Source organism: Opisthocomus hoazin, chromosome 6, assembly GCF_030867145.1.
Source record: "Opisthocomus hoazin isolate bOpiHoa1 chromosome 6, bOpiHoa1.hap1, whole genome shotgun sequence".
Taxonomy (NCBI): Eukaryota; Metazoa; Chordata; class Aves; order Opisthocomiformes; family Opisthocomidae; genus Opisthocomus; species Opisthocomus hoazin.
In genome coordinates this window covers 71051255-71075184 of record NC_134419.1, presented here as the reverse complement: position 1 = coordinate 71075184, position 23930 = coordinate 71051255, and the positions used below count along the sequence as shown (strand labels likewise).

The 23930-nt window shown below is 50.8% G+C and overlaps 1 protein-coding gene across 4 annotated transcripts in view; it reads left to right on the top strand.

Annotated features, from left to right (window-relative positions):
• Nucleotides 1–23930, top strand: part of AFAP1L2 (actin filament associated protein 1 like 2) — a 71867-nt gene that overhangs the window by 37610 nt on the left and 10327 nt on the right. For 2 of the 4 annotated variants that reach the window (XM_075423795.1, XM_075423794.1), the window contains exons 2-7: nucleotides 7482–7610; nucleotides 8137–8214; nucleotides 13156–13247; nucleotides 17603–17693; nucleotides 21134–21217; nucleotides 23651–23853. In XM_075423795.1, coding sequence (XP_075279910.1) covers nucleotides 7482–7610; nucleotides 8137–8214; nucleotides 13156–13247; nucleotides 17603–17693; nucleotides 21134–21217; nucleotides 23651–23853 — 677 coding nt within the window. Of the gene's footprint in view, nucleotides 1–7481; nucleotides 7611–8136; nucleotides 8215–13155; nucleotides 13248–17602; nucleotides 17694–21133; nucleotides 21218–23647; nucleotides 23854–23930 lie in introns of all 4 variants that reach the window. The other 2 variants (XM_075423798.1, XM_075423796.1) reach the window with 2 other exon arrangements.

Genomic DNA, 23930 nt, shown 5'->3' with positions numbered 1-23930 from the left:
AAAAGCTTTGTGTGCATTTTCTGCTGCCGTTTTGTTAAAGTTCAGAGTTCCTAGGTTAAGAGCTGCTGCTTGTCAATACGAGTCTTGTTCGAACTTCCAGAGCAGCCCACGCAGAGCTGCTTGGGTTCGTCTGCGCAGTTCACAGCCCACAACCGGAGACACATTGTTTGCCTCTCTCCTTCCATGATTCATACTTTGCCACAAAGAGGAGCCTGGTGCTCCCAACGTGAGCGTGAAGCCAGGCAGCACTGGATTTTAGGTACATCAATAGAGGCAGTCTGGGTGGTTTGCTTCTTTCCTTCTGCCTTGTGAGCTCATTATGTCTGAAAATCAGACAGCTTTGTGACAGTGGTCATAACTGTCTGACACTTGTCTGGCTTAATAGGGAAGCTGGGGTGGGAGTTCTCCCATTTTACGGTTCTTATTTTGAGGAATTTTAGCTTGTCTCGGGTTTGTGAGTTTTGTCATTTTTGTTTAATCTAGCAGTCATTCTCCAATGAGAAAGTTCACTGTTTACCGGAAGCTTGGTGGGGGTTTTTTGTGGGTTTTTTTTCTTTTTCTTCTTTCCTTTGATAAACACAGCACTTCTCATTTTTCTGTGGGGAGATTTCTTTTTTCTACAAATATTTATGTATTTACAATTATTTTTCTGTGGAAAAAATGGAGGCGTTTCAACTGGCCAACAGTGGGCTGGGCTTCTCATTCTTTTCCCATGAAAAGCTAGAAGGAAGGCTGGCCAGTCCTTGCAGGTGCAGCGTGAGGAAGGAAGCCTGGTTTCTGATGATTAAAAACCAAGCTGGTAAAATTCAGCTGACACTTGTCTGCTTTTTTCCCCCCACTCACAGAATCACAGAATCACAGAATAGTAGGGGTTGGAAGGGACCTCTATGGGTCATCTAGTCCAACCCCCCTGCCGAAGCAGGGTCACCTACAGCAGGCTGCACAGGACCTTGTCCAGGCGGGTCTTGAATATCTCCAGAGAAGGAGACTCCACAACCTCCCTGGGCAGCCTGTTCCAGGGCTCCGTCACCCTCAGAGGGAAGAAGTTCTTCCTCATGTTCAGACGGAACTTCCTCTGCTTCAGTTTGTGCCCATTGCCCCTTGTCCTGTCGCTAGGCACCACTGAAAAGATTCTGGCCCCATCCTCTTGGCACCCAGCCTTAAGATATTTGTAAGCATTTATAAGGTCCCCTCGCAGACTTCTCTTCTTCAGGCTAAACAAGCCCAGCTCCCTCAACCTCTCCTCGTAGGAGAGATGTTCCAGTCCCCTCACCATCCTTGTAGCCCTCCGCTGGACTCTCTCCAGTAGCTCCTCATCTTTCTTGAACTGGGGAGCCCAGAACTGGACAGAGTACTCCAGATGAGGCCTCACTAGGGCAGTGTAGAGCGGAAGGAGAACCTCCCTCGTCCTGCTGGCCACACTCTTCCTGATGCACCCCAGGATGCCATTGGCCTTCTTGGCAGCCAGGGCACACTGCTGGCTCATGGTCAACCTGTCGTCCACTAGGACACCCACTTGTCAGCCTGGGTGAGTGCTGGTGGGGTTTCAGCGTGCTGGGGGTGCGTTTGGGAGGAGCAGCCCTTCTGGGGTTCAGCACTGATGTCTCCCCTTCCTGGGGCTGTGTTTGGGTGAGCCGCTCGCCACGCGTCCTTGCCGGCGTCGCATTGCCCGCGTGTGCCGGAGCCAGCGGCATGCGGAGCCGGAGCCGGCACGTTGCTGTACCCTTCTCTTCGCTGCTCCTCTGGCAGACCCCGGAGCCAGCAGGGTGAGGGGGGTCGGCTTGCCCAAGGAAGGATGCGCTTTGCTGTTTGGGGAGGCAGCCCCACGAGAGGGTCATCCAGCTGTTACAGCTGCCACCATCCGCACATCTGCCTTTCCTCACAGCTGGGGAGAATGGCCTTCTCTAGCTGTCATCGTGGGCGACTTTTCCCTCTTGCAAAGGCCGACTGTTACTGTAAGACTCCAAATTAGCCGAGGAGGCCTGGGCCGGGTCCCCCTGCTCCGCTGACAGCATCGCTATTCAGCAGCCTGAATGCCGTCTCTGTGCCCGCCTGTCCTCTCGGCGCGTTCGTCAGCTGCCCTATTGATTTGGTGCAGAGAAGGAAAAAAAGAAACCAGGGCAAGAAAGGAACTGCTCTCTGCCGAAGCAGCCCCTGGGGAATCCCAGTGCTGCCAGCCGGGGCTGGTCAGTGGGAAACGGGGGCCGACAGGCTGCCATGGGGTGTCCTGCAGGGAGGAGGCTGGGGATGCGCGGGTACCTCGAGGTGCCCCTCGGGAACCCCTGGGGCCTCTGGCACCTGCGGGAATCACAGCGCTGGTATCGCTGTCACCGTCTCTGGGCTTCCCAAGGCTTGTGAAGCGAAAAGCTGGGCATGCCACAGGCTGCCGGTATTTACCGGGTGCCAGAATCCGTGCTGTTCGCCAGCGGCTTAGCCCAGCCCCTCGCAGCAGGGGTGAAGCCAAAAGTGCCAAACGCAGCTCCTGCTTTTGGCAGGAGGGTGGGAAATCTCCCAGCGCTTCGGGATCCAAGGAGGGGTGGCTCGGGAGTGAGAGCTGCAGGCTGGGACATGGGAAAACTGGGTTGTATTCCTGATCTGCTGGAGAATATGCCTGGATCCTTGGATAAATCGCTTGATTTCTCTGTGCCTTAGTTTCCTGTTAGCAAATGATACTCCTTATCTTTCACCTCTCATCTCAGTAAAGAGTTTGTCTTTTAGTGTGTATCTTATTACAGTTCTTTGTCCGGTGGCTGGGGCCCCTCTACCTTGATAAAATAAAGAATTTAATTTAGATTAAATGGTCTAATACAATCCTGCCCAGTGGTTACTAAAACACTTGAATGAAAGTTCATTCTGAGCCTGTCTTTCCATTTCCTCATAAGGCCAAGACATGAAGTAATTAGATGTAGACATAGGTTGTTATTGTAGCAAAATGACAAAGATCAGTGGTTATTGGTAGGAATGGCTTTTATAATCTAGTTTAATGGTCATTTACCTTTCAGTGACCTTGGTGTCAGGCAAAATTGGCAGCTCTTGTGCAAGGAATGTGCTTCCTCAATGGGGGCTTTGCAAGCTGCTGCGTTTTTGGCTCTAGCTTCGCATGAACGAGGATAGACACTGCTGCAATGCAAGAGACTTTCTGTCTGCAAAGAAAGGCCATAGATCCCTGCCAAGAGAAGCCCTTTTCAGTGCTGTCCTACTGCCACTGAACTGCCGTTGAAAGAGATCAGTCATGTTTCAAGGAATGCTTTGCTTATTGCCGCAGCCAAAGTTGCAACCTTCAGACAGAGTCTGCTCTGGTCAGAGGGCAACCTTCAGACAGAGTCTGCTCTGGTCAGAGGGCTGCCCAGGAGCTGCTCTAAAAAGGGTCTTGGAGTGAAAGGAGGGAGAACATCTCTCATTCTCGACTTAAGTGCATGCAAGAGGAGCTGGTAGTTCTGGTTGTAACCCCTGGTAAGTCCTTATTACATCAGTAAAGACTTGATATTTGTATACACTTTAAAGTTCAACCCTTTCAGTGATGATCATCCACAGATGCGAAGCAGCCAAGTTTTCTATTGACTGTGACGATCCTGCCCCACTCCCCATCATGTGTTGCAAAGTCCTTCTGGTTTTATCTGGTGACTGATACCAGTGGCTGTGGAGAAGAGCAGCCTGATCTGACCTGTGCTGCGCTGTCTAGTGGTACCCCATATGTGTGGCCATGCCTTGGAAGGAGATGGAGTAGGGCATACCCTGGGGCTTGGGCTGGATTCAGCAGAGGTATTCACAGTGACCTCAGCTAAGTCTTTTAATTCTTCTGGGCTGATCTTAACCTTAGAGGTAGTCTCCTGTTTTCCATGAAGTAGGCTGAATTTTTGCAAGTGCTATGGAAGTATTTATTTGAGATAGTGCCAGAAAGATTACTTGAGTCACATGGTAATTGGGAGTTCACAAAGAAGTGCTACAAGAGTTGCGAAGAATAATGTAGCTGGGGAAGGAGGTTTCTTAAAAGCATCTCTGTGAATTTCAGTGCCTTGTGACTTGGGCTTCTGTCTACTCCTGATCTCTCATCCTGCTGCACACAGCCACTTGATTTTGCGAACAAGTTCCTTGAACGTGTAACTATTGCTCTGCAGAGCAAGCCAAGCTACAGGAATCATCTCTTTACATGTGCTCATTTCTAAACTGCTAAGATAAGAATAGCAAAACAGTGCAGCTTGGAGGGAGACCCACTTGTTTCAGGCTGCTGTGGACAACCACCAACCTGGTTTTGCCACGAGCATGTTCAGTACAAATCATCACCACAGCAGGATGGGTATTCCGCTGAGATCAAGCAGTGGTTTCCAGCATTCAGAATCATGAGATGGTTTGATTTACATGGGCTTTCAACTGGTTTTCGTCCTGTTCACCTGCTGGGACCTGCTGCAATTCTTGCTTGCACAGAGCATCTTACCGACCTCCATTGTATTATTTCTTCTTACTTCTCGCATTCATTACTATGATAAGTATTAGCTTGTTCTCTTTCTGATATGAGAGAATGAATGGTCACATTTGTTTCAATGGCAGTTTATTTTTGCAGGTATCAGGTTTGGATTGGGAATGTCCAGCTGAGATCAAAGAGATGCTTGCGTAGAAGCAGATGGTTTAAATGCTGCTTCTTGCTGAAGAAGAGCAAAATGAATCTCTCTTGAGTCCCTGCAGTCTGAACCCATTGAATTCTGATGGAGTCTTTCCACTGACCTCCGTGGCCCCAGGATCACATCCTAAATGAGTTGCTTTGAATCACTAGAAGCCTGAATTCAGCTTTGGTGGGCTGGAAAATGTAACCTACTGTATGGGCTGCACTATTCATAAGAGCTTGGCCCTGTGTATGTGCTAGCTGTGGATGCCTGGGAGAAGAATAAAGTCATTTTATGCAGTCGTGGGGGTGGAGGAGGGAATGGGAATTATACCCCCTTCCCTGCAAACGTGCTATCGTGACTTCCATGCGGGCAGCTGTTGGAAGCTGACCCGTTTCTGAAGCTTCAAAGTAGGTATTTTTTGTGCTGTGGTTCTTCTGATACCATCCCTGACACATAAATGTCCTGTCCACTACGATGAACTAAGAGGAACATATATTTAGGCCTGACCAGAAGGAACTGACCTCAGTTTAAATTTTCTGAAGTGGGCCACCGAAGCAGATGAGCAAGTATAGCAAGGCTGTGATTTATGCCAGTGGAGTTTCCTTAAACTTAGAAGCAGCGGGGTCCTTAAAGCTTGAGACAAGCTGGTTATGAGTGTGTTTGACACCAGATGCTCACGGTTCATTGTTTAATGAGATCAGTGGCATCTAATATTGTTGTCACCGAATACTGCCCATTTCCTTACAGTTCATGAAAAATGCTGCTGTTTCTTGAAGTGATTCTTGCTTTCTCTGGATTGCAGTGGCTTATAGCTGGGCAAAACAGCAGCTAGCAAAACCACTGAAGTTAACACAGCGTGATACAGGCGTTTTCCATTCCCTACTGGTCCTAAATCAGACCAGAAGAGAATTAACTGGGTGTGGAGGGTATAAAACAAAAGTGTGAGGAACTACCAGTTGGTAGTCTCCTCTGGAGCCATTATTGATTGATCTGGAGTCATTAAGCTGTTTTACAGTCAGGCTAGTGAAGATTAATGCAGTCTGAGAATGGTAGCGTGTTTTTCAATGAATGGCTAACAACATAGAATCATAGAATGGTTTGGGTTGGAAGGGACCTTAAAGGTCATCTGGCTCCAACCCCGCTGCCATGAGCAGGGACATCTTCCACTAGACCAGGTTGCTCAGAGCTCCATCCAACCTGGCCTTGAACACTTCCAGGGAGTGGGCAGCCACAGCTTCTCTGGGCATCCTGTTCCAGGGTCTCACCACCCTCATGGTGAAGAATTTCTTCCTAATATCTAATCTAAATCTGCCCCCTTTTAGTTTAAAGCCGTTCCTCGTTGTCCCGTCACTACACACCCTTGTGAAAAGCCCCTCTCCATCCTTCCTGTAGGCCTCCTTCAGGTAGTGAAAGGCTGCTATAAGGTCAGCATAAACCTTTACGGTGTAATTTGTGCTTTATTGGTCAATATTCTAACATGTATTCACCTGAGGAAGGGCTGTCTGGTGGCTAGAGATGAGGGGGTAAGAAGGTGATGACTCTTTCCTGGTCTTCTACAAATGTTCTTTGTGACCTTGGAGGTGGTAGCACTGAAACTAGATGTGCTTCAGATGTTTTACCCTATGAAACCAAAATATTAACATTTTTTCTGGTTCATTGGTGTGTACTGTGACTCACAGGGGTGCCATGGGAACACACAGCAAGGAAGTGCTGTAAGTAAAGGGAAGGGAGCGTTGCCCCAGTCACATTATCCATAGGTCACGTTCCTTGGTGGTGTGCGAGGAGTCACAACCTGGTTTGCAGCCTGGTGGTGGCAAACTCAAGATTTGCTGCCTGTCTCCCCTGCAGCTCTTTTGCATCAGGGAGCGATGGAGTGGGGTAGCAGGGAGCCTCCAAAGGGGAGGAACTGGCGGGGTTTTCCATGCTCTTCCCACAGACCATCATGCTTGCGCAGCTCTTCCTCTCTCCACATAACGCTCTGTTATTTCCTCCCTGGAACGGGCTCCTGCCACTGCTGCTAATTAGCCCACGGTAAACTTCAGTGTGAACAAAAGCAAGCAATTGAACGCCTGCTGCTTCAGCGGGAGTCCTGTCAGAGAAGTGATTTATTGGTGGCAGAGCTGAGCATCACCTCCCCAGAAGGAAAACAAACGTACTAGCCTGGCTGCGCCGTCGGTGCAGGGGAGCAGTGGGTCCGAGCTGCTTGTTGCGGGTGTGCAGGGATGTCTCTGGTACAACAGGTCTTCCCAAGGGTCTCTGAGATGCTGCGCAGTCTTGGGTCTGCAGTTCCACGTGGTACAATGATCTCTGTGGTCACTCCCCAAGCAAGACAGCTTGAGAAGTTGCTGAATTCTGAATTACGTACGTGCTTTTTTTTCCTTGTCTGTTTTTGAGGGACACGCATAAACATTTTCAAATCATTACAGACAAAGAAATAAGGAGGAGGCTTGGAAAGAGGAACCAGAAAGCAGAGTCTTTGGTAGATCCAAATCCAGATGAGGTTTGAATGATGTTTGCCAGGACTGAAGATTCAAGCATCAAGATCTTACTAGCTGCTTTTGTGTGATCTCAGCCCTAATGCTCAAAATCCTTTCAGGCTTTCCCCCCTTTGAGCAAAAGGTCCTACAGGAAAAGTAATAGATATTTACATGGGATTTCACTGGTGTATGAACAGGCTAAGGGAAGCTGGAGCATTTTTGGTTCTGGGACCCAGTTTCTTTTCAAAACTAGAGGGAAGATTCAAGCTGGAAAACTAAATATCGATTATTCCTGGGTAGAAAAATTTAAAGGATCTTGGAAAATTCAGAATTAACGTATATCTTCTTTTGAAATGTCACCCAACTGCTTTGCCAACAGTTGTCTCTGTTGCTGTCGTAGCTCTCGAGCAGCTGCTCACAGAACTTGAAGATTTTCTGAGGATACTGGACAAGGAGAACTTGAGCAGCACTGCCGTTGTGAAGAAGAGCTTCCTCTCTGACCTTCTGCGGGTCTACACCAAGTCCAGCGGTATGGCCAAGGAAAACTAAGGATAGGGTGGTGGGCTTTCGTGGGAACTGCTACAGGGCTTGAAGCCACATTTTCTTGGAGGCTGGCGGGAAGGGGAGACATGAAAATTAGAAGGACAAAATGAAAAGAGGTTATTTTTGCAGTGACCTCTAGTTGTTTATGTAAAATTACTATAGTTGTGTGTCCAGCTTTACAAGCAAAGGATTCCCAAGATTCCTCATACTTTCTGTTTTCCTTATTAAACCTTAAGTTTATTTAATCCACTTTGTAAGATACACAGGATGTACTGTTTGGCCAAGTTAATGTTTAAGTAGAAATTTTAACTTATGGAATTTCCTGTCTATAAAGCGTTTAATTTTTCTGCTTTTTATTATTGCTTGGGGTTTTTTCTGCACATGGCCTCAACCAATATGCTATCCCCAAAATGTACTCAGCAGAGACACTTTTTACATCTGTCTTTGTGGAAAAACTTAACAACCTGAAAGCAGCGGGTGGGTAAAGAGTTCACTTTTCCCTTTGGTTGCAGGTGGCGATGAGGAATATATTTATATGAACAAAGTGACCATCCACAAACAGCAGGGTGACCAGGAGAAACAAGACAAAGGTGAGGACCTGAAGATTAATGGTTGCCTCATATCTAACGGGGCAACGAAGGTGTGTGTGGTCAGAGCCTTGCTTTGCTGGGCTGGCGGAGGCCCCTCTGGCAGCTCTGCGGGACAAGGCAGTTGATGGTGTGGAAGGACTGCCATTTTCATTACATTCCTTTGGAAATCATGGTCCTTGCCAACACCGTGAAGTTATTCCTGGAAGTAGCACTTTGGAGGGCATTATTTTGGAATAAAAATGTTGCCTTCTAAGGCTTGCAGCTCCAGTGCCTGCAATATTTAAGGAAGCCCTCATGTTTCCTTTGGCCGCAAAACATCTCACTTCACCTCTCTGAGACCTTGAAAGCATGTGCCATCTTTAGCACGTTGCTCTGTACGAGCCCAGGGGGTCTGCGTCGTCACAGCCTTGCGAGGCGAGCTCCCAGGCGCAGCCTGCACCCTCGCCATCTGCATGGGCAGAGCACCTTCGCCTCCAAGGGGAGGCAAGAGTTCTGCGATGTACAAGCCAAGGAATTATACCTAGATAAAATATTCATTTCCAATTTAGATTTACCAGGTTTCAGATTTGTAATGTGGGAAAGAGCATAATTCTCTAAAAGCGTCCTTGCTCTTTGAAGTTCATCAGAAAGGCTGTTTTTGATAATTGCGTAGAGTGAGGTTATTACTGACCCACATCTCCTTCATGCACACATAGTCAGAGGCTGCCCCTGCCCCACGATTTCCGATCCAAGTAGGTGAGACAAGAGGATGCATCAGTGCAGCCTGCTGTTGACGTGCTGCTCCTGCAGTAGCTGGGATAGCTGCATGTCCAGAGTTGTTTGTTTTGGTTTTATCGTTTTGTGCTGGGGCTTTTTGTTTGTTTTGTGTTTCAAACTACCTGCAGCTGAACTTAGGCTAACTTCAAATGCTCCTGAAGACAGGATGTCCTCCCAGACTGCACGTGCAGCCTTGGCGTGATCTCCAGAGGGGGCCCTCTGGGTGATGCTGTAATGCTCCGTCACAGGACTGCACAGCCTCCCTCTAGCTCCCGGCGGCTGAGCGGCGACAGAAACTTCTCTTAAGTACTTGTTTGGGTGGATAAAACAAGACTTGCACTGATCCACCATGCTGAAACACGGAGGCAAATTTCAGACAATGTATTTTTAGAGTTGGTTCTTTTATTTCAGACTTTTCCCTATCAAGGCCATGAGCCTACCCACTCAGTTGCTCCCTGTGGGACCTGGCGCTTCGCTCTCTCTGCTTTTAACAACCTCCCTATTCCAAGTAAAACTTCTGAGTTATTTGGAAATGCTGAAGTCAGTGAGACACATGTATGGGATCTTAGCCATAGCTGCAGCTGGGTGTACAGCCCGGATCCTGCCTCTGTAACTGCGCGGAGAGAGCTGTGCCTGCCTGGTCAGAAGTGGGACCTGCAGGTTCAGCTTTAGCAGGTGGAGGGGGCTCTAGTACCCACTGATGCTAGGGGGTGTGATCTGGATCCCCCAGTGATTGTGCAGCTCCCTTTACCCCTCTTATCCACAGACGTCTCATGGCCTGTGGGATTTCTTCATTGCCATAGCTGTGCTTCAGTGTGCTCTAGCAGTGCGGGGTGAAATGCTTTCTGAAGTGATAATACATCAGCTCCAAAAGTCCCCTCTCCAAACCTTAAAACATGCTATTGCTGCAAAAACCATATTTCACTCACTCCTCCTGATTTAAGCTGAACGGTACGCTGCTTTCGAGATGCCTTTTTATGGCACGGTAATTGAATTCGCTGCAGTGAGCGACGAAGGCACCATCATTCACTTGATCTCATTTACTCAAGAAACCCAGCGAGTGTCTACCCTGTGAATCCGTGGGACTCCAGTGAGCCAAATGCCATCTCCTTCTGGAAGTCAGCACAGAGGGATTGAGGTGCGAGCGTCTGGGGGGTGGGACGGATGCGCAGTGTAGGGCTCCTGGTGGTGCCCGCTGCGGTCCTCTGAGCCCAAATACCAGGAGGGATTCGCTTTTACAAGGAACAGAGGGCACAGATAAAGAACAATTAGTACAGATGCACATTTTAGTAGGCTTTTAGCTGTTTTTTCTTCTCCCTTCCCTCTTCTAAATTCTCTCCAGATTCCAGGTTTGAAAGAGAGAAATCTTTATCAGAAGACACCTGCAAAATGTTAATGCTTGTCTAGGGAAAAGTACTGCTTCCCTCCCACCTCGATTAAGGAAAGAGTCTGTGATTTGTTGTGCTGACGTGTGTGGCAGGAGGAGGAAGGGGGATGTACAGCACATGCTGTGTGGGCTCCCAATCCAGAAACATGCATTAGGTGCTTGTCCCCATATGCTGGGCGCAGCGATAGCTCCCCTCTGCAACCTCAGAACAGAAAACCTCGTAACATCTCCCAGGGGTCTTGTCAGGTCCTGAAAATCAAAGCTCTGTTGCATCCTGCTCTGCTTCTCAGCTGGAGTACGTGGTCATGTGTCCGTGTGGGTGGGCAGGTTTCCAGCAGGGTGAGGACCAAAGCTGTGGTCTCCATCCCTTGCTCCAGGGTTGGTGGGAGGAGGAGAAACTGCTGGTGCAGAAACCAAACAGCATTTTCCTGGCATGGTGAGGTTCAGTGGGATGATTGCTAGGTTTGCTGGAGAGTGGAGAACAGATGGCCACCACTTGTGAAGGGTTTGGCAGTGGGTTTTGCTGCTGCAATGATTTCCCTACTGTGGAGCTGAGCATGGGAGGTTCTGCCTGGGCAGGAGGATGTGAGTTGGCCTGCCCATTTCTCTCTGCTAAGGAGGCCTCTAAAAAGTTCCCTGTGTTGGCAGCTGTGAGTGTGGAGATAATCCCCTCTTGGGTAGTAGCCCACTGGGGCTTTAGGAAATCTCAGACTCATTTCTGGTGTTTCCAAAAGCAGCAATGGCTTCAGCATTTGCTATTGATGGAAGGTGTCTACCGAGAGCGCCATCTCCTTGGTCGTTTACAGAAGAGGCCCGTCTCCAACAGCAGCCTGTAGATATGACTCTGGCAGTATAATCATGGGGTATTTTGGTAGGTGGATCTCCCCATGATCAGTCTGTGACATTGGCTCATCTGCTGTACTCCATTTGAACCTTACAAGACATCGAGCAGCCCTACTTGCAAGGTGCAAACAGCTGCTTGGGGTTGGTGTCTATCGATCCGTGGGTCTCCATGTCCTCCTGACTTACTGAAGCCAGCCAGTGCTGATGACCAGGAGACCTGCGTCACAGAGAGCAATTTGTCACAAGAGATGTGCGTTGAGCTCGTGCGCCAGCGGGCCAGGAGCCGGCTGCAGCCTGGCAGGGCAGAGCTGTCATCGTGGCTTCCGAGCCCCAGACGTGAACAAAGTGATGTGGTTTCCAGCTTCTATTTTTAAAGCCCAGAAATATGCAGCAACGTTCCCGCCCGCGTCTTCTGAGCACAGTGCTAACCGCTGCTGGGCACTGCACGGTGCCTCGCTGGTTTCTCTCTGTGCCCGAGGAATGTGGCTGGAGCATCAGCAGGTGACGAAGGGAGTTTGAGCATCCACTCGCCGCAGATTTTGGACCCAGTTCCCTTTTAATATACTGGACTTGCAATATCTGATACCTTAGCCTCGTTTCTCCCAAAGCATTTGGCAAGAGACGCTCTGTAAAAGGGGACTTCTCCTCTGCACAGTAGAACGCCTCTGAAGTCCTTAATTTTTCAGCCATTTGGGGCCTTGCTCCCACTTGCTCCTGAGCGTTGCTGCATTGTGCTGTCTCGGAGGTCGTGGGATTTGGGCACTTGTGTGAGGCCACCCATGCGATCTGTGGTGAGGAGCACAAGTTTTCTGAGGCTTCGACATACCCTGCAGCTACTGAATCACTCTGCATTCAGCTGCTTGGAAAATCTGACTTTCCAGAGGCAGACATGGATCACCTGGAGCAGTTCTGCTGCCATGTGCCCTTTCACATGTTTGGCCTGGGCTGCTTCAAGAGCCACTCTTCCTTTGACAGCAATTCAGTTACTGTTCTTGGCTGGCTTTGATAAACCGTCCTGCAGCCCAGCTAGGCAGCAACCTCTGCAGTTCCCTCTGGGAGCGGGGTGGTATTAGCTCCAGTTTTCTGGAAAGCCAGCAGAGATGAGGACCGCTACGGATCTGTCTGCTCACAGCAGCAGGGATCAGAGCTAGCAAGGACTAAAGTGCTGTGGATTTCCAGATACCATGTGTTGTCAGCAAAGATGGGGAGCTACTGGAGAGAGTCCAGCGGAGGGCTACAGAGATGATGAGGGGACTGGAGCATCTCTCCTGCGAGAAAAGGCTGAGGGAGCTGGGCTTGTTCAACCTGAAGAAGAGAAGGCTGCGAGGTGATCTTAGAAATGCCTACAAATATCTAAAGGGTGGGTGCCAAGAGGATGGGGCCAGACTCTTTTCAGTGGTGCCCAGCAACAGGACAGGGGCAACGGGCACAAACTGAAGCAGAGGAAGTTCCATCTGAACATGAGGAAGAACTTCTTCCCTCTGAGGGTGACGGAGCACTGGAACAGGCTTCCCAGAGAGGTTGTGGAGTCTGCTTCTCTGGAGATATTCAAGACCCTCCTGGACAAGGTCCTGCGCAGCCTGCTGTAGGTGACCCTGCTTCGGCAGGGGGTTGGGCTGGGTGACCCACAGAGGTCCCTTCTGACCCCGAACATTCTGTGATTCTGTGATTCTCGACACCCCTTAAAGTTTCAGCAATGTGTCTGAGCCTCAGAGTTTTCCCTCCGGAAGGAAAAACATGCCCAAATGCCAGAGGCCAGTTCTTCTGCTGGGTCTCCAAGTGCCACATTGCTGGGTATGGCCTGAAATGACATGGTGGCCCTGCGGCGCTGCCCGTAATTGTGACTCTGCTTCCTACTGAAATATCACCTCCCTGTTCCTGCACAGCCCCGGGTAGCGAGTGCTCTGCTGGGAAACGCCACGTGCCGTCGATATAATTGTGTTTCTGGCTTGCAGGGCTGGATCGGAGAAACTCCTTGACCAATGGAGACTCAGGACTTCATTCGTCCCCTCCTCAGAAGAGCCTGCCGGACCTCCCTCCTCCAAAGGTATGTTTTGCAGATCCTTTGCCGTTCACTGCCAAGCGCTCAGCCTGGGGATCTGAACCCCTGGAGGCTTCACCTGTGTTACATACCGTGCAGCACTGCTGAATGCAGAGACCCCTGCCCGTGCATGTTAGTGAGGCAAATAGTCCCAGTGAGCTTTATTTTGAAAAAATTGTCACAAAATAAAGATTCAGCTGTGGCGTCCCCAGTGTACGGGTTTCCAGCTGTGCGTTTGGGCTTTGCGCACGCCACAGCTCAGCGTGCGGCGGGTGCAGGCGGTGCGGCTGGCTGGTGGCCCAGGCAGGGTGGCCACGCTCCGCGCTGGCTGAGCATCCAGAAACCCCCGTGGCTCCCAAAGCTCGTGCGCAGAGGGAGCAGGCAGCTGTGGGAGCCTCGGGCTTCCCGTGCCTGTGCAGGAGCGCTCTGCAAAACGGGCTGTATTCCCTGCCAGGGAAACCCATGCCCATCACACGACAGTCCAGGCTCGAAGAAGGGAGAGAACTGAGGTTTTCAATGAAACAAAGGTGAGGGTGGCTCTTAAATGTTGAATCTCACCTGAGTTGTGAAGCAACTGACAAAAGCCAGAAATCCTTCAGCTGTGGGGTGGTGGGGCGATCCTTGGGCAGCGCCAGGATCTCGCTCGCTGGCAGGGCCTTGCATGGCTTGACCGTTAGCAGAGAAGATCAGGTTTGCTTCCAGCTGAAGCGCCTGCTGTTGTCTGTGCATTGGGCAGCCGTGCTGGGCGTTACGTCGGTTGTACAGCCCGCAGCTCTGCAAGGAGCAGTCACCAGCAGTGTAGACTTTTCCATAGGGCAGCTATAAATCTAGTCAGAGTCCAGTTATAAATCTGGTCAGGGTCCAGTTGAACACCATCAACCTTCAGTGGGATTTAGTCTCCATGCCAGGAAGCCAGCCCGGCTGTCCTGAAGAGATGCGGGTCATTCTCGAGACCCCAGGTTGTTGCTGTTCAGTAGCTGATCCGGTGTGGGAATCACTGTAGCTGGGATTTCGGGATGTGAAAGGAAAGGAGGCCAGGGAGTGTGCATGCGGAGGAGGGGGGGGCGTGGAGGAGGACAGGGTGGGCCATTTGTCAGCCACAGAGGAGGATCCACTCCTTTCCCAGGAAGGAGGACGCGGGTTGAGACCGCAGGACTTCTGCCCAGAAGGGGCTGTGTGGCTCAGCTGGAGGAGCTGGAAAACCAAGGGGGTAGGGTGGGATGCAGCCAACAAACCCTTGGATGCAGTGCAGTTGCCTACTGGGAGCTGGTCCGGCCCCGGGGGAGCTCTGCCCATGCAGCTGGCTGGGGACACAGCGCTGGAGCTGGAGTCACCCTGGGAGCAGTGGCCAGAGCAGGAATTGCTGTTTGGCTTTGGGTTTCTCAAAGCTGGAGAGGGTGGTGGCCGTAGCAGGGAGGTGGGCAGGAGGATGGTGGTGCGGTGGAATGAAGGCATGACTGTGGAAGCAACGGCTGGGTGTCCCCAAGGCATCTCTGCTTGTGCTTGGTGCAGCCCAGCTTTCTGATAGGGCAACCAGGAAGGTAAATGAGGGAATTAGAAAAGAAGGGTCTTGGATGTTAGCTGAGAAGGGTACCTAAGCCATCTGTCTTCTCCCAGGCCTGTGCTGGAAACTACTTTCTCCCACGTGCTTGCCACTGGAGCTAACCTCCCTTGGATAAAGCGATCGCGTACCTCCTCGCTGTGAGCATGTGAGTCTCAGTGAGCTGTTGGCAGCAAAGATATCTGAGCATACTTCAAGGAGTGGAGCTGGGGGAAGCTTTAATGTGGTCCCAGTTAGTGTGTGGAAATTGCTGCTGTGGGGAAGTGAATCTTCCCCGCCCGTGTTTGCTGCTCCTGGCACGGGCAGGAGCCATGGCCACCGGAGCAACGGAGGAGAGAGCACGACTCCTTGCACAGGAATGGGGAGGTTAGGAGAGGACCGCAGAATATGGAGTTTTCTGTGGTTTGGTGGCGTTAAGGCACCCTGTGGTGTTGCTCTACACTTGCCTTTTGAGGCATGGGAGAAATTTGTTGCTAAAGCTCTGCACAGCGGATTGTCCCTGGTATTCACTGACACCAGCAATGGGCAGCCCAACAGGGGTGGCCCCGCTGGATCCCACTAATTTCTTTGGATTTGTCCCAAAGCAACCTTTAAAGAATGAGTCCTGCAGGCTGTGGCTCAGACATCGGTGACCTTTCATCTGCGGTAGCCCTGGCAGCTCTGCCGCTTGCCGCAGCCGTCCACTGAGAAAGTCACGCGGTGCGGCTGCAGATGCCCACGATGGTTTTATTTGCGTGCTCCGTTGTGCCGTCACGCAACAGGCAAATGTTCTGTGAGGAGCAGCCTGGGTTAGATAACGCAGCATGTACCTTTCCTCTTAAGATAGAGACAAAACAACTCCATTCTTGTAGGGAAAGAGAAGAGAAAAAAATAGCTTCTGGGGCAGCTGAGGTGCGGTCCCACCTAGTCCCTGCTGGCTTCCATTGTCTGTAGGAAACAAAACAGAGCAGCCCCTTCCCTGACATTTGTGGGACGGTGTCAAATAAACCGACAGTGTTTCTTTGTGTAGGCAATTTGTTTATGGTCGTAGCACAATGTGAGCTGGCTGCATGCAGGAGGCCACCACAGATGGCAATTGCAGACACATTCCCTGGCCGGGGAAGGGATTAAGTAAAGCTTTGGAGTGGCTGAGTTTCTTTTTATTTCTTTAATTTAACACATTAGGACAAGTTCCTAAACCTTTAAGTGTTTGGAGGTGGGTGTTTTCCAGCAGTGCGTCCTGCATGGCTCTGGAAAGCGAGCTCAGAGTCTGCTCACAGCATCTGGCAGACCCACATAGTAGGGAGATTTCATCCAAGACATCTGAGGAGTTGGTGAGGTTGGCAGAGCCATGGGCAGCTTGCCCACGTGGGAGCAGAGACGAGTGCTTTTGGCCGTTGTGGTCAGGGTACCTAGCTCTCCCGGGCTCAGTGGCATTCCTCTTCGTGGGCAGTTGCTGGCCAGAACATCTTTTCCTTCAAAGCTTCGTTTCTACTTCTGAGTAGCAGTACCTGTTGGTGGAAATACCCAGGACAGGATGGGCAACTTTGAACCTGCATTTAATGGTGCTGGCATGACCTGCAAAGGGACTGATCCAGCCTTAGACTGCTCTGCAATGCTGGTGCTCAGCTGGCCCCTCTTCTCCAGGCCACCAGGAGCAATCATGCAGACCATGCATGATCCACGGCCTTCAGCTTTGCTGTCTCTGCAGAGGGAGACCTGCTCTTCTGCCTGTCCTCCTGGGAGGAGCGGGGCTTTACCCTGCGCACACTGAACGTCCCACCCGGGATTTGCGCAGGTCTCGGTCGGAAGCCGGCTGAGGCGGTGTGAGGCAGAGCATACCGATGTCAGATGACCAGGGGTGGTTTGACCTGGGCGAGGAGAGGGGCCACCTCACCGGGGAACGGGGGGATGCTACTGCTGGATCGTGATGGGAGAGGTGGGATGTCAGGTGTTTTGGGAGGAGTGTGAGCTGTGTGCTTATCCTACTGTGACCTGTGGCTCCGCTGGCTCACGTTCCACAGCCATGTGAATTGCTTGAAAATTAAAAAGTTTGTTTCTTAGCGTCGCTTTTTTTTTCCCCTGTGTTGGTATTTCTGAAGCATCAAGGCACTGTTTTTCCTGCCAGCCCTTGCTTGTGTTTAGGGAGGGGTTTGGCAGGCACCACAGGGATTTTCCAACACTTGGACTCCTTTCAAAGGCTTATTTTCCATCAGTGTTGTTTATCCATTTCCTTCATTTTCTGCTCAGAGCACAATTAAAGATTCCTGTTATAGTTGCTAAAGCAGAGATTTTTATCTGTTGGCTTGCTGTCAGTCAGAGACTTGAAGACACAACCAGCGACCGCTCAGGCCACACTTCTCTGTGTAAAGCCAGGATTGCACCAAACGCCCGCCCTCGTGGTTCCCCGTTAAGATAATCGCTAGCGCAGAGGATCAGCCCCAGTTACGGTGAGCAGCCGGGGGGGTCAGAGCAGCAGGCAGGAGTCCCAGTTCACGATAAGGCCAGTGGATCAGAATTGCTGCTTTTGAGGAAACGCATGAGTTGATCTTCCCAGGGCTTTCAGCAAAATTAAAGAAAATAATATTTATGGCACAATTATACGGTGATTTCAAAGAACTCCTTTATAACTGTACACTGTAAACCCTCAGCAGTCTCTTTCGTCCCTGTCATCTCAACCAGTTTAGGTGAAAACCCTGGTGTACACATCTGAAAGGTCTCACCCACCAGGATGCACTTCAGAGCTAATAAAAATGATGCCCCGTTGTTTTCAAGTTTCTGGTTTTACCTTAAATCATGCTTTTACTTATTTGTTCTGCAGATTGCCGAAACAAAACAACCTCCGGTCCCCAAGGTCGAATCCCCGGAGGGATATTACGAAGAGGCCGAGCCGTACGATGTCTCTGTGAACGGTACATCACCGCTGACTCTCGGGGGGTTTCGTGGGGGAGGTGCAGGGCTTGAGGTTTAAGAGAATGAGTAAATGAAAGCGCGGACGTTTCTTACAGCTTGTGTGGTAGATTGGTAGGTTTGTTTTCTGATGCTGGTCACACTTGATATTACAGATCTAGCTGGAAAGAGAAGGCTACTGAATTACTCAAATTTTTAACTTTCCTGTAGAAATAAGTAGTATGCCTGGGTTAATATAATGTCACTGTAAATTATTATAAACCATTGTGGGTTCTCTTTGTCTGGGTTGTTTTCTGGAAGATAGGCTGTAGTCAAAGGCAGGTTTCTGTTAAGGAGTGAGTGGTGAAGCTGTGGTGGCTTGCATTCGTGTCCTGGTGCTCTGATTGTCCCTTTGGGGCTCCAGATCCGTGACTGTTGGTCTGTTACATGTGATAACCGCTTTTATAATTGGCTATTTATTCAGCTATGTCTCTTGTGGCAGTTTAGCCATCTGTAAACTTGGTTAAAAAGCCATGCTTCGTGCGAGGGGATGGTGTGTGGGTTCCCTCTGTGCACACTCGCTCGCCGCCTGGGCCGGGGTCTCCCAGCAGCGTCCTCAGCAGTGCCACCGGTACCTGTCACCCCTGGGCTCCGCACCCCTTCGGGAGGAGACGGCTGCGCGCAGGCTGAGCTCCCGGATTCTTACTTTTGAAGATGTATTCCTGCATCCTTCTTTCAATGAACGCCCTTCACGAGAGATTGCCCTCCTCTGATCTGATAGCAGAGCTGATCTTGTCATTGCTTTGTAATCCGTTTAAGCCCAAATGAGCGAGATTCTATCGCTCTGCCGCAGAAGCAGACCTCAGCGCATCAGACTCGACTGCAGCAGAGGGGGTGCGATGACGTGGGGCAGAGCTGAGCGGGGAGAGTCGAGGCAAGCAGAGAAGTAGTGAGAGTTAAGGGTAAAAGATTCAGATCTAAACCCTTGGCTGTGGCATCTGAGCTGTTCATGAGAGAAGCTGAGTCTGCGGCAGCCCAGGTGTGCACTGCCGGGCTCTGAAGCTCCCTGGCAGGGAAGCTGCAGTGATGCCGGTGCTCAAAGTGGCCGGGGGCTGCTGTATCTGAACAGCTCTCGCCGTTCTGTCCTGGACGGCCTGAGGCTCGGTGTGGGTCACTCGCTCACGAAGGCTCAGGAGCTGCGGTGCTAAATAAAAAAGGGAGATGCAGAAAGATCTCTGGTTCCCTGAACCATACCGTTTTGACCGCAACTTCACTACAGCGGTGAAGGTGCAGGCTCGTCGTGGCCGGGGTGGGAGGTGCTGTTTGGTGCGGAGGAGAGGTCCCCCCAGCTCTGCCACGTGCAGCAAAGTGCCAGCTCTGGGCTGTCTGGCTGAGGGCAGGGCTGTGATAAGTGGGGTGCCAGGGGGTGAAGCCGTCCTACAGCCTTGTCCCCCGCAGGGAGTTGCCAGTTGCCTGCACAGTAAAATAAATGGAATTTTAATTTTTTTTTCCCCTTGCTGCATACTGGGGAGGAGGATAACGCGCTAGGAGCCATGGCATGTAAAGGCATACACCAGATTAGCTGGAGCTTGGCTATGGATCCGTGTGCTGGGAAACCCAGGCTGTGTTATCCAGGCAGCTCCGTAAATTCACGGTGCGTTCAGAGCCTTGGCTGGCAGGAGTGATAAGCACACGCCCGGCTTAAACCTCCACTTTTCCTTGGTAACCTGCTGCTCAAAGATGCAAATACACCCACGGAAATCCAGGCCAGTCAGCTGCCTAAGGAAGCGAGAGATCAGAGCCCTGCAAGCACGGTCAAAAAAAGAGAAAAACACCGTTATGGTGGGAGCACTGTCAAAACGGGGCGGCCCGTGGCTGCTACGGGAGGCTGCTCGACCAGCCAGCTCGGTGTTTCACCCAGCAGCAGCGCAGCCGTAAGCGGAGATAGGAGCCGTGCGGTGAGCAGAGATGGGACGTGCAGCCCAGGTGAGCGATGCCTTCGCCTCCTGTGACCGCTCAGCCGCCGGTCCTCTCTGCAGGCCCAGCAGGTCCCTTCCTTCTACACAAATCATGCGGTGTGCGATGATATCGATGGCTTTTGAGGTGGTTTGCGTGAGAAGGAAGGCGGCATCGTGTCACCGAGAATCCCCATGCTTTTTGGCAGCCTCGTGTTTGCGGCCGTGCCCTGGGGTGAGCGGGAGGGAGGAGCAGGGAGGGATGTGGAGCAGCAGGTCTGTGGCAGGAGGAGGCTGCGGGATTCGGGAGAGGGTGAAGTGTGGCACGCCATGCAGAGGGGAGGCCAGGCAGCAGTGCTGGGAAGCTGCTGGGGCTCTGGTTTGCTTCAAGAGATCAGGCTTCAAATCCCGTGGCACGTGGGCAAACCTGCAGGTCTCGGTCCTGCCCATTGGTTCAGTGAGTACAGAACGGGGCTCCCCATCCCTTTTTCCTCTCCTCGCCTTATCAGATGGCAATGGTTGCCCATACCTGTCCTGCGTGGAGTGACGCTCGTCGCTAGCAACTGCCTTGACACCTTGGTGTGACCCCTGTTGCTAAAGGGCAGTCTGGACACACGCGGGTTTGCCCAGACACCAGTAACCCCCAAACGCCAGTAAACACCCGAAAGCCCAACACCAGTAACCCCCAAGCCCTCTGTGCTCGCCCTCCTCTCCCCGCAAGCCGGGTGGGGAAGGGGCCAGGGATCTGCTGGTGTTGGTGTTCCTGACGGAGTGACAGCTCCAGTCTTGGAAGACACTCGTGCGTCTCCAGACAAGTGGGTGTAGTGAACTCAAACAAAAATAGGGACATCACTACAATTAGTGGGTGCCGCTGCCAAGACAGGGCGTCAAAGCAAGCCTCCAGATGGGCTGAGGAGATCGGGGATTCCTGCAGCGTCAGAGGTGGGGCTGCGAGGCACTGTAACAATGCGCGGGTGAATTAATTAAGATGAAGCGGGCGGGCGAGACCGCTGGGTCTCGGGATCCCTCTTTCATCAGCAGGATTCCCGCCTCTGCGCTGGGGACGCCTCTGCCTTTCGCTTTACAGCTCCGGCAAATGCTGCCGTTTCCCTTTCCTCCGGGGCTGAGCAGTGTTAAGCCGTTATCATCCTCATCCTCGGCTGCATTTGCATAATTGAAGGGATGCGATAAGAAACAGAGTGAAAACGAAAGGGGCAGTGTGGCTGCCAACGGAGCAATCATTATTCTGGCTGAAACAGCTCATCTGCCCTGGCTGATTTTAATTACGATGACGGCGGTTCTGTTTTCAAGGGAATTGCCTTGTTCGTCGTCGCTGCTCGAAGCCTCACCGTACGGCGTGCTCCTGCGCCGGCAGCAGGGCCAGGCAGCCTCACCGCCGGGCCGAGGGGGAGCGCGGGGCTGAGCCGACGGACGCCCTCGTTCTCCGCGTTTGCTTATCTGTGGCTTTCTCTCTCTGTCTCCCTTTCCCTTTGCTTTTGACTGTGCAGGTCTTTTTGGTAGGCTTGCTGCGGCTGGACCCAGGCCAGGGTTGCAGGTCACTGAGGGCGTTATTTATGCCACAATAACGATGGGTATGGCATGTTTTCCAAACCTGAAGTGCTTTTTTTTTTTCCTTTCATAAACCCCTCAGTTTTAGAAAAGACGATCAAGTGCCTCCCCCTGGCATTGCCCATTGCATGCATGGAGGGTAACCAGCTCTCCCCTCTCTCGGCCCGTGCTGGATATGCGCACGGCGGCGTTTTTTGTGCCTTTCTGCATGCTCAAGATGACAATGAAGAGAACTTCCCTAGCCTTTATTCTGCGGGTTCCAGCCACTGATGTGGAGCTGATATGTGGTAACACTGGCTGTATTGACAAGTAGCCTTTCAGCGAATGTGGAAGGTGCCCTGCTCTGGCATAAGAGATGGTTGGAGCTTCCTGCGTCACGGTATTGATTTAGCTCCCTGGGAGGTTGTGGGAAAACAAACAGGAAAGCAGAGATGGATCTAGATAAGGACATCCCGTAACATGGCTGCCACTGGTGTCACCTCAGTGAGGGGTCAGACTCTGCTCCTAGCTGAAACTGCCAGTAGGTGGAAATGGAGACCTTGTACTGAAGTGCCCGAGCTGAATGACTTGGGATCAGGTGAGCCCTAGTAGTGATGACAGTGTTGTCTCAAAAGTCACCCAAGCAAGGTTTGTCCCAGTTTGCCAGCTACGCAGCCTGGAAGATGCCTTTCCATCATGAGGCCATGGCAGTGTCACCGGGCCAGCAATGGCTTCAGCTCTTGATGTAGAGGAGATGAGGCTCTTGGTTGTGGTTGATGCACAGAAGAGCAGCCAGGGCTCCTGCTGAGAGCATGGAAGAGATGTTATTCCCCAGGAGGAAGGCGCAGCCTGAGGCCTGACGCCTAGGTGAGGGGCACCAGAGACACCCAAAAGGGGTGAAGGGGGCAGCTGACGATAGCCCCGTCTTGAAAGGAGGGAGATCTAGAAGATGAGGTACCCCTGGCCATCCTTGCTGCTGCATAAGGAAGGGTCCCTAGAAGTGCAGAGGTTGAGCTTTTTGGTATTTCTAGGCACAAAGAACCTCGTCACTTCTGCTTCATCTGAATTTCTGCCCAGCTGCCTGTGGACGAGGTTTGCCTATTGACAATGCATCGCGGGGTAACATTTTCCCATAAAAGCTGGCCTGTCATGACGCGTTGAGGGTATGGAGATGGTGAGCCAGTGGTGTGTTGTCAGCACCATTCGAAGGTTTTGAAAGGGAGTATTTGCTTTTTAATAAGTCTGTTTAATTGGTGTAGCTTTGGTCACTTGAGGGATGTTACAGAGTGAGATTGCACCAGAGGACACTGGGGGTAAGGCTGTAGCTTTGTTACTGCATCTCAGTTCCTTTCGCTTTAAGAACAAATAAACCCAACTTAAAAAATGTTCTTCAGTGAAGCTTCTAATGCTTTTTTTTACTTTTTTTTTTTCTCTTTTCCGGCTGCTTTTCCTCTTTTTATTTTGTACCAGTTTGATAATGTTACTTTTATGTGGATTTTAAGATTTGGTGAGAATCAATATTAGATTAAATTCTGGTGAGAGAATTGTAACAATATTCCTCCGTGCTGTTTGGTAGGACAGGAATGCAAAACCCTACACAGATGCTGCCCCAATCTTACCATCTTGCCGTGTGAGCTTACCTTGCGAGTAAGAGCCACGCTGTAAACGCCAGCAGGGCATTGCAAATTCCTCCGCAGTCAGTGGGAAAGTTTTAATTGTTTCTGATGAGCCTGGTACCAATGCCCAGCTGTTCCTACCAGCCAAAAAATCCAAAAATCTCCATTTCATTAGAGTTGGGTATTGAAAATCCCAACTCATCCCAATAAAGTCACAATCCATTTAAGGCTGAACATGAAAAATGTGATTATTGTTATTTACAGCTGCCACTTATGACTAATTTTTGCTGCTGCTACAGTGTATTCCTTCAAAGCCCCTTGCTGTCCGTTAGATGCTGAGTAGAGAGGGAGCCCTCTTAGCCCAGAGAGGGAAAGTGGAATGACATCTCAAACACAATAGATCATTGCTTGCTGCATGGCCTCGCAAATACCATTTTTACTTCTGACATTCGGAGGACAAGGGCTGATTGTAGCTTGCTGTTGCCTTAAAAATTGTAAGTGTTTGGCTTGAAGTGAAAAGTAGAAAAAGCGTCTTGGGGAGGGGGGGAAAAAGTAGCAAACATCAGAAAATGTCAAAGGGAACGTTCTCAAATTTGTGGTTAACTGAGGAGTGTCTTTTGAGTGTTCGCTAACCGAGACTATTAGGCACAAAATGTTGCAATGAGGTTAATATTGGGCTAGAAAGAAAAAAGGATCTATGAGGTTTATTTTCCTGTTGATTATCCTCCTGTAGGAGAGCCTCAAAAGACACATCCCTATGCTGGAAGCTTTTGCATGTGTGAGCATGCCTGAGGCAAGCAATAGGCTCAGAGTTGTCCTAGAAATGTGTTTAATGATGGAGCTTTGCTTTTGTTATAGAAGATGGTGAAGCCGTTAGTAGCTCCTATGAATCTTATGATGAAGAAGAGAGCAGCAAAGGCAAGTCAGCAACCCATCAGTGGCCATCCACGGAGGCCACCATTGAGCTGATGAAGGACGCCCGCATCTGTGCGTTCCTGTGGAGAAAGAAGTGGCTGGGACAGTGGGCAAAACAGCTGTGTGTTATCAAGGACACCAGGTTGCTGGTGCGTATATCCTCCACTCTGTGCCCAAAAGAACGTGTTTTCACAAACTGGGAAGGGAAGTGGCACCTCAGGGTACA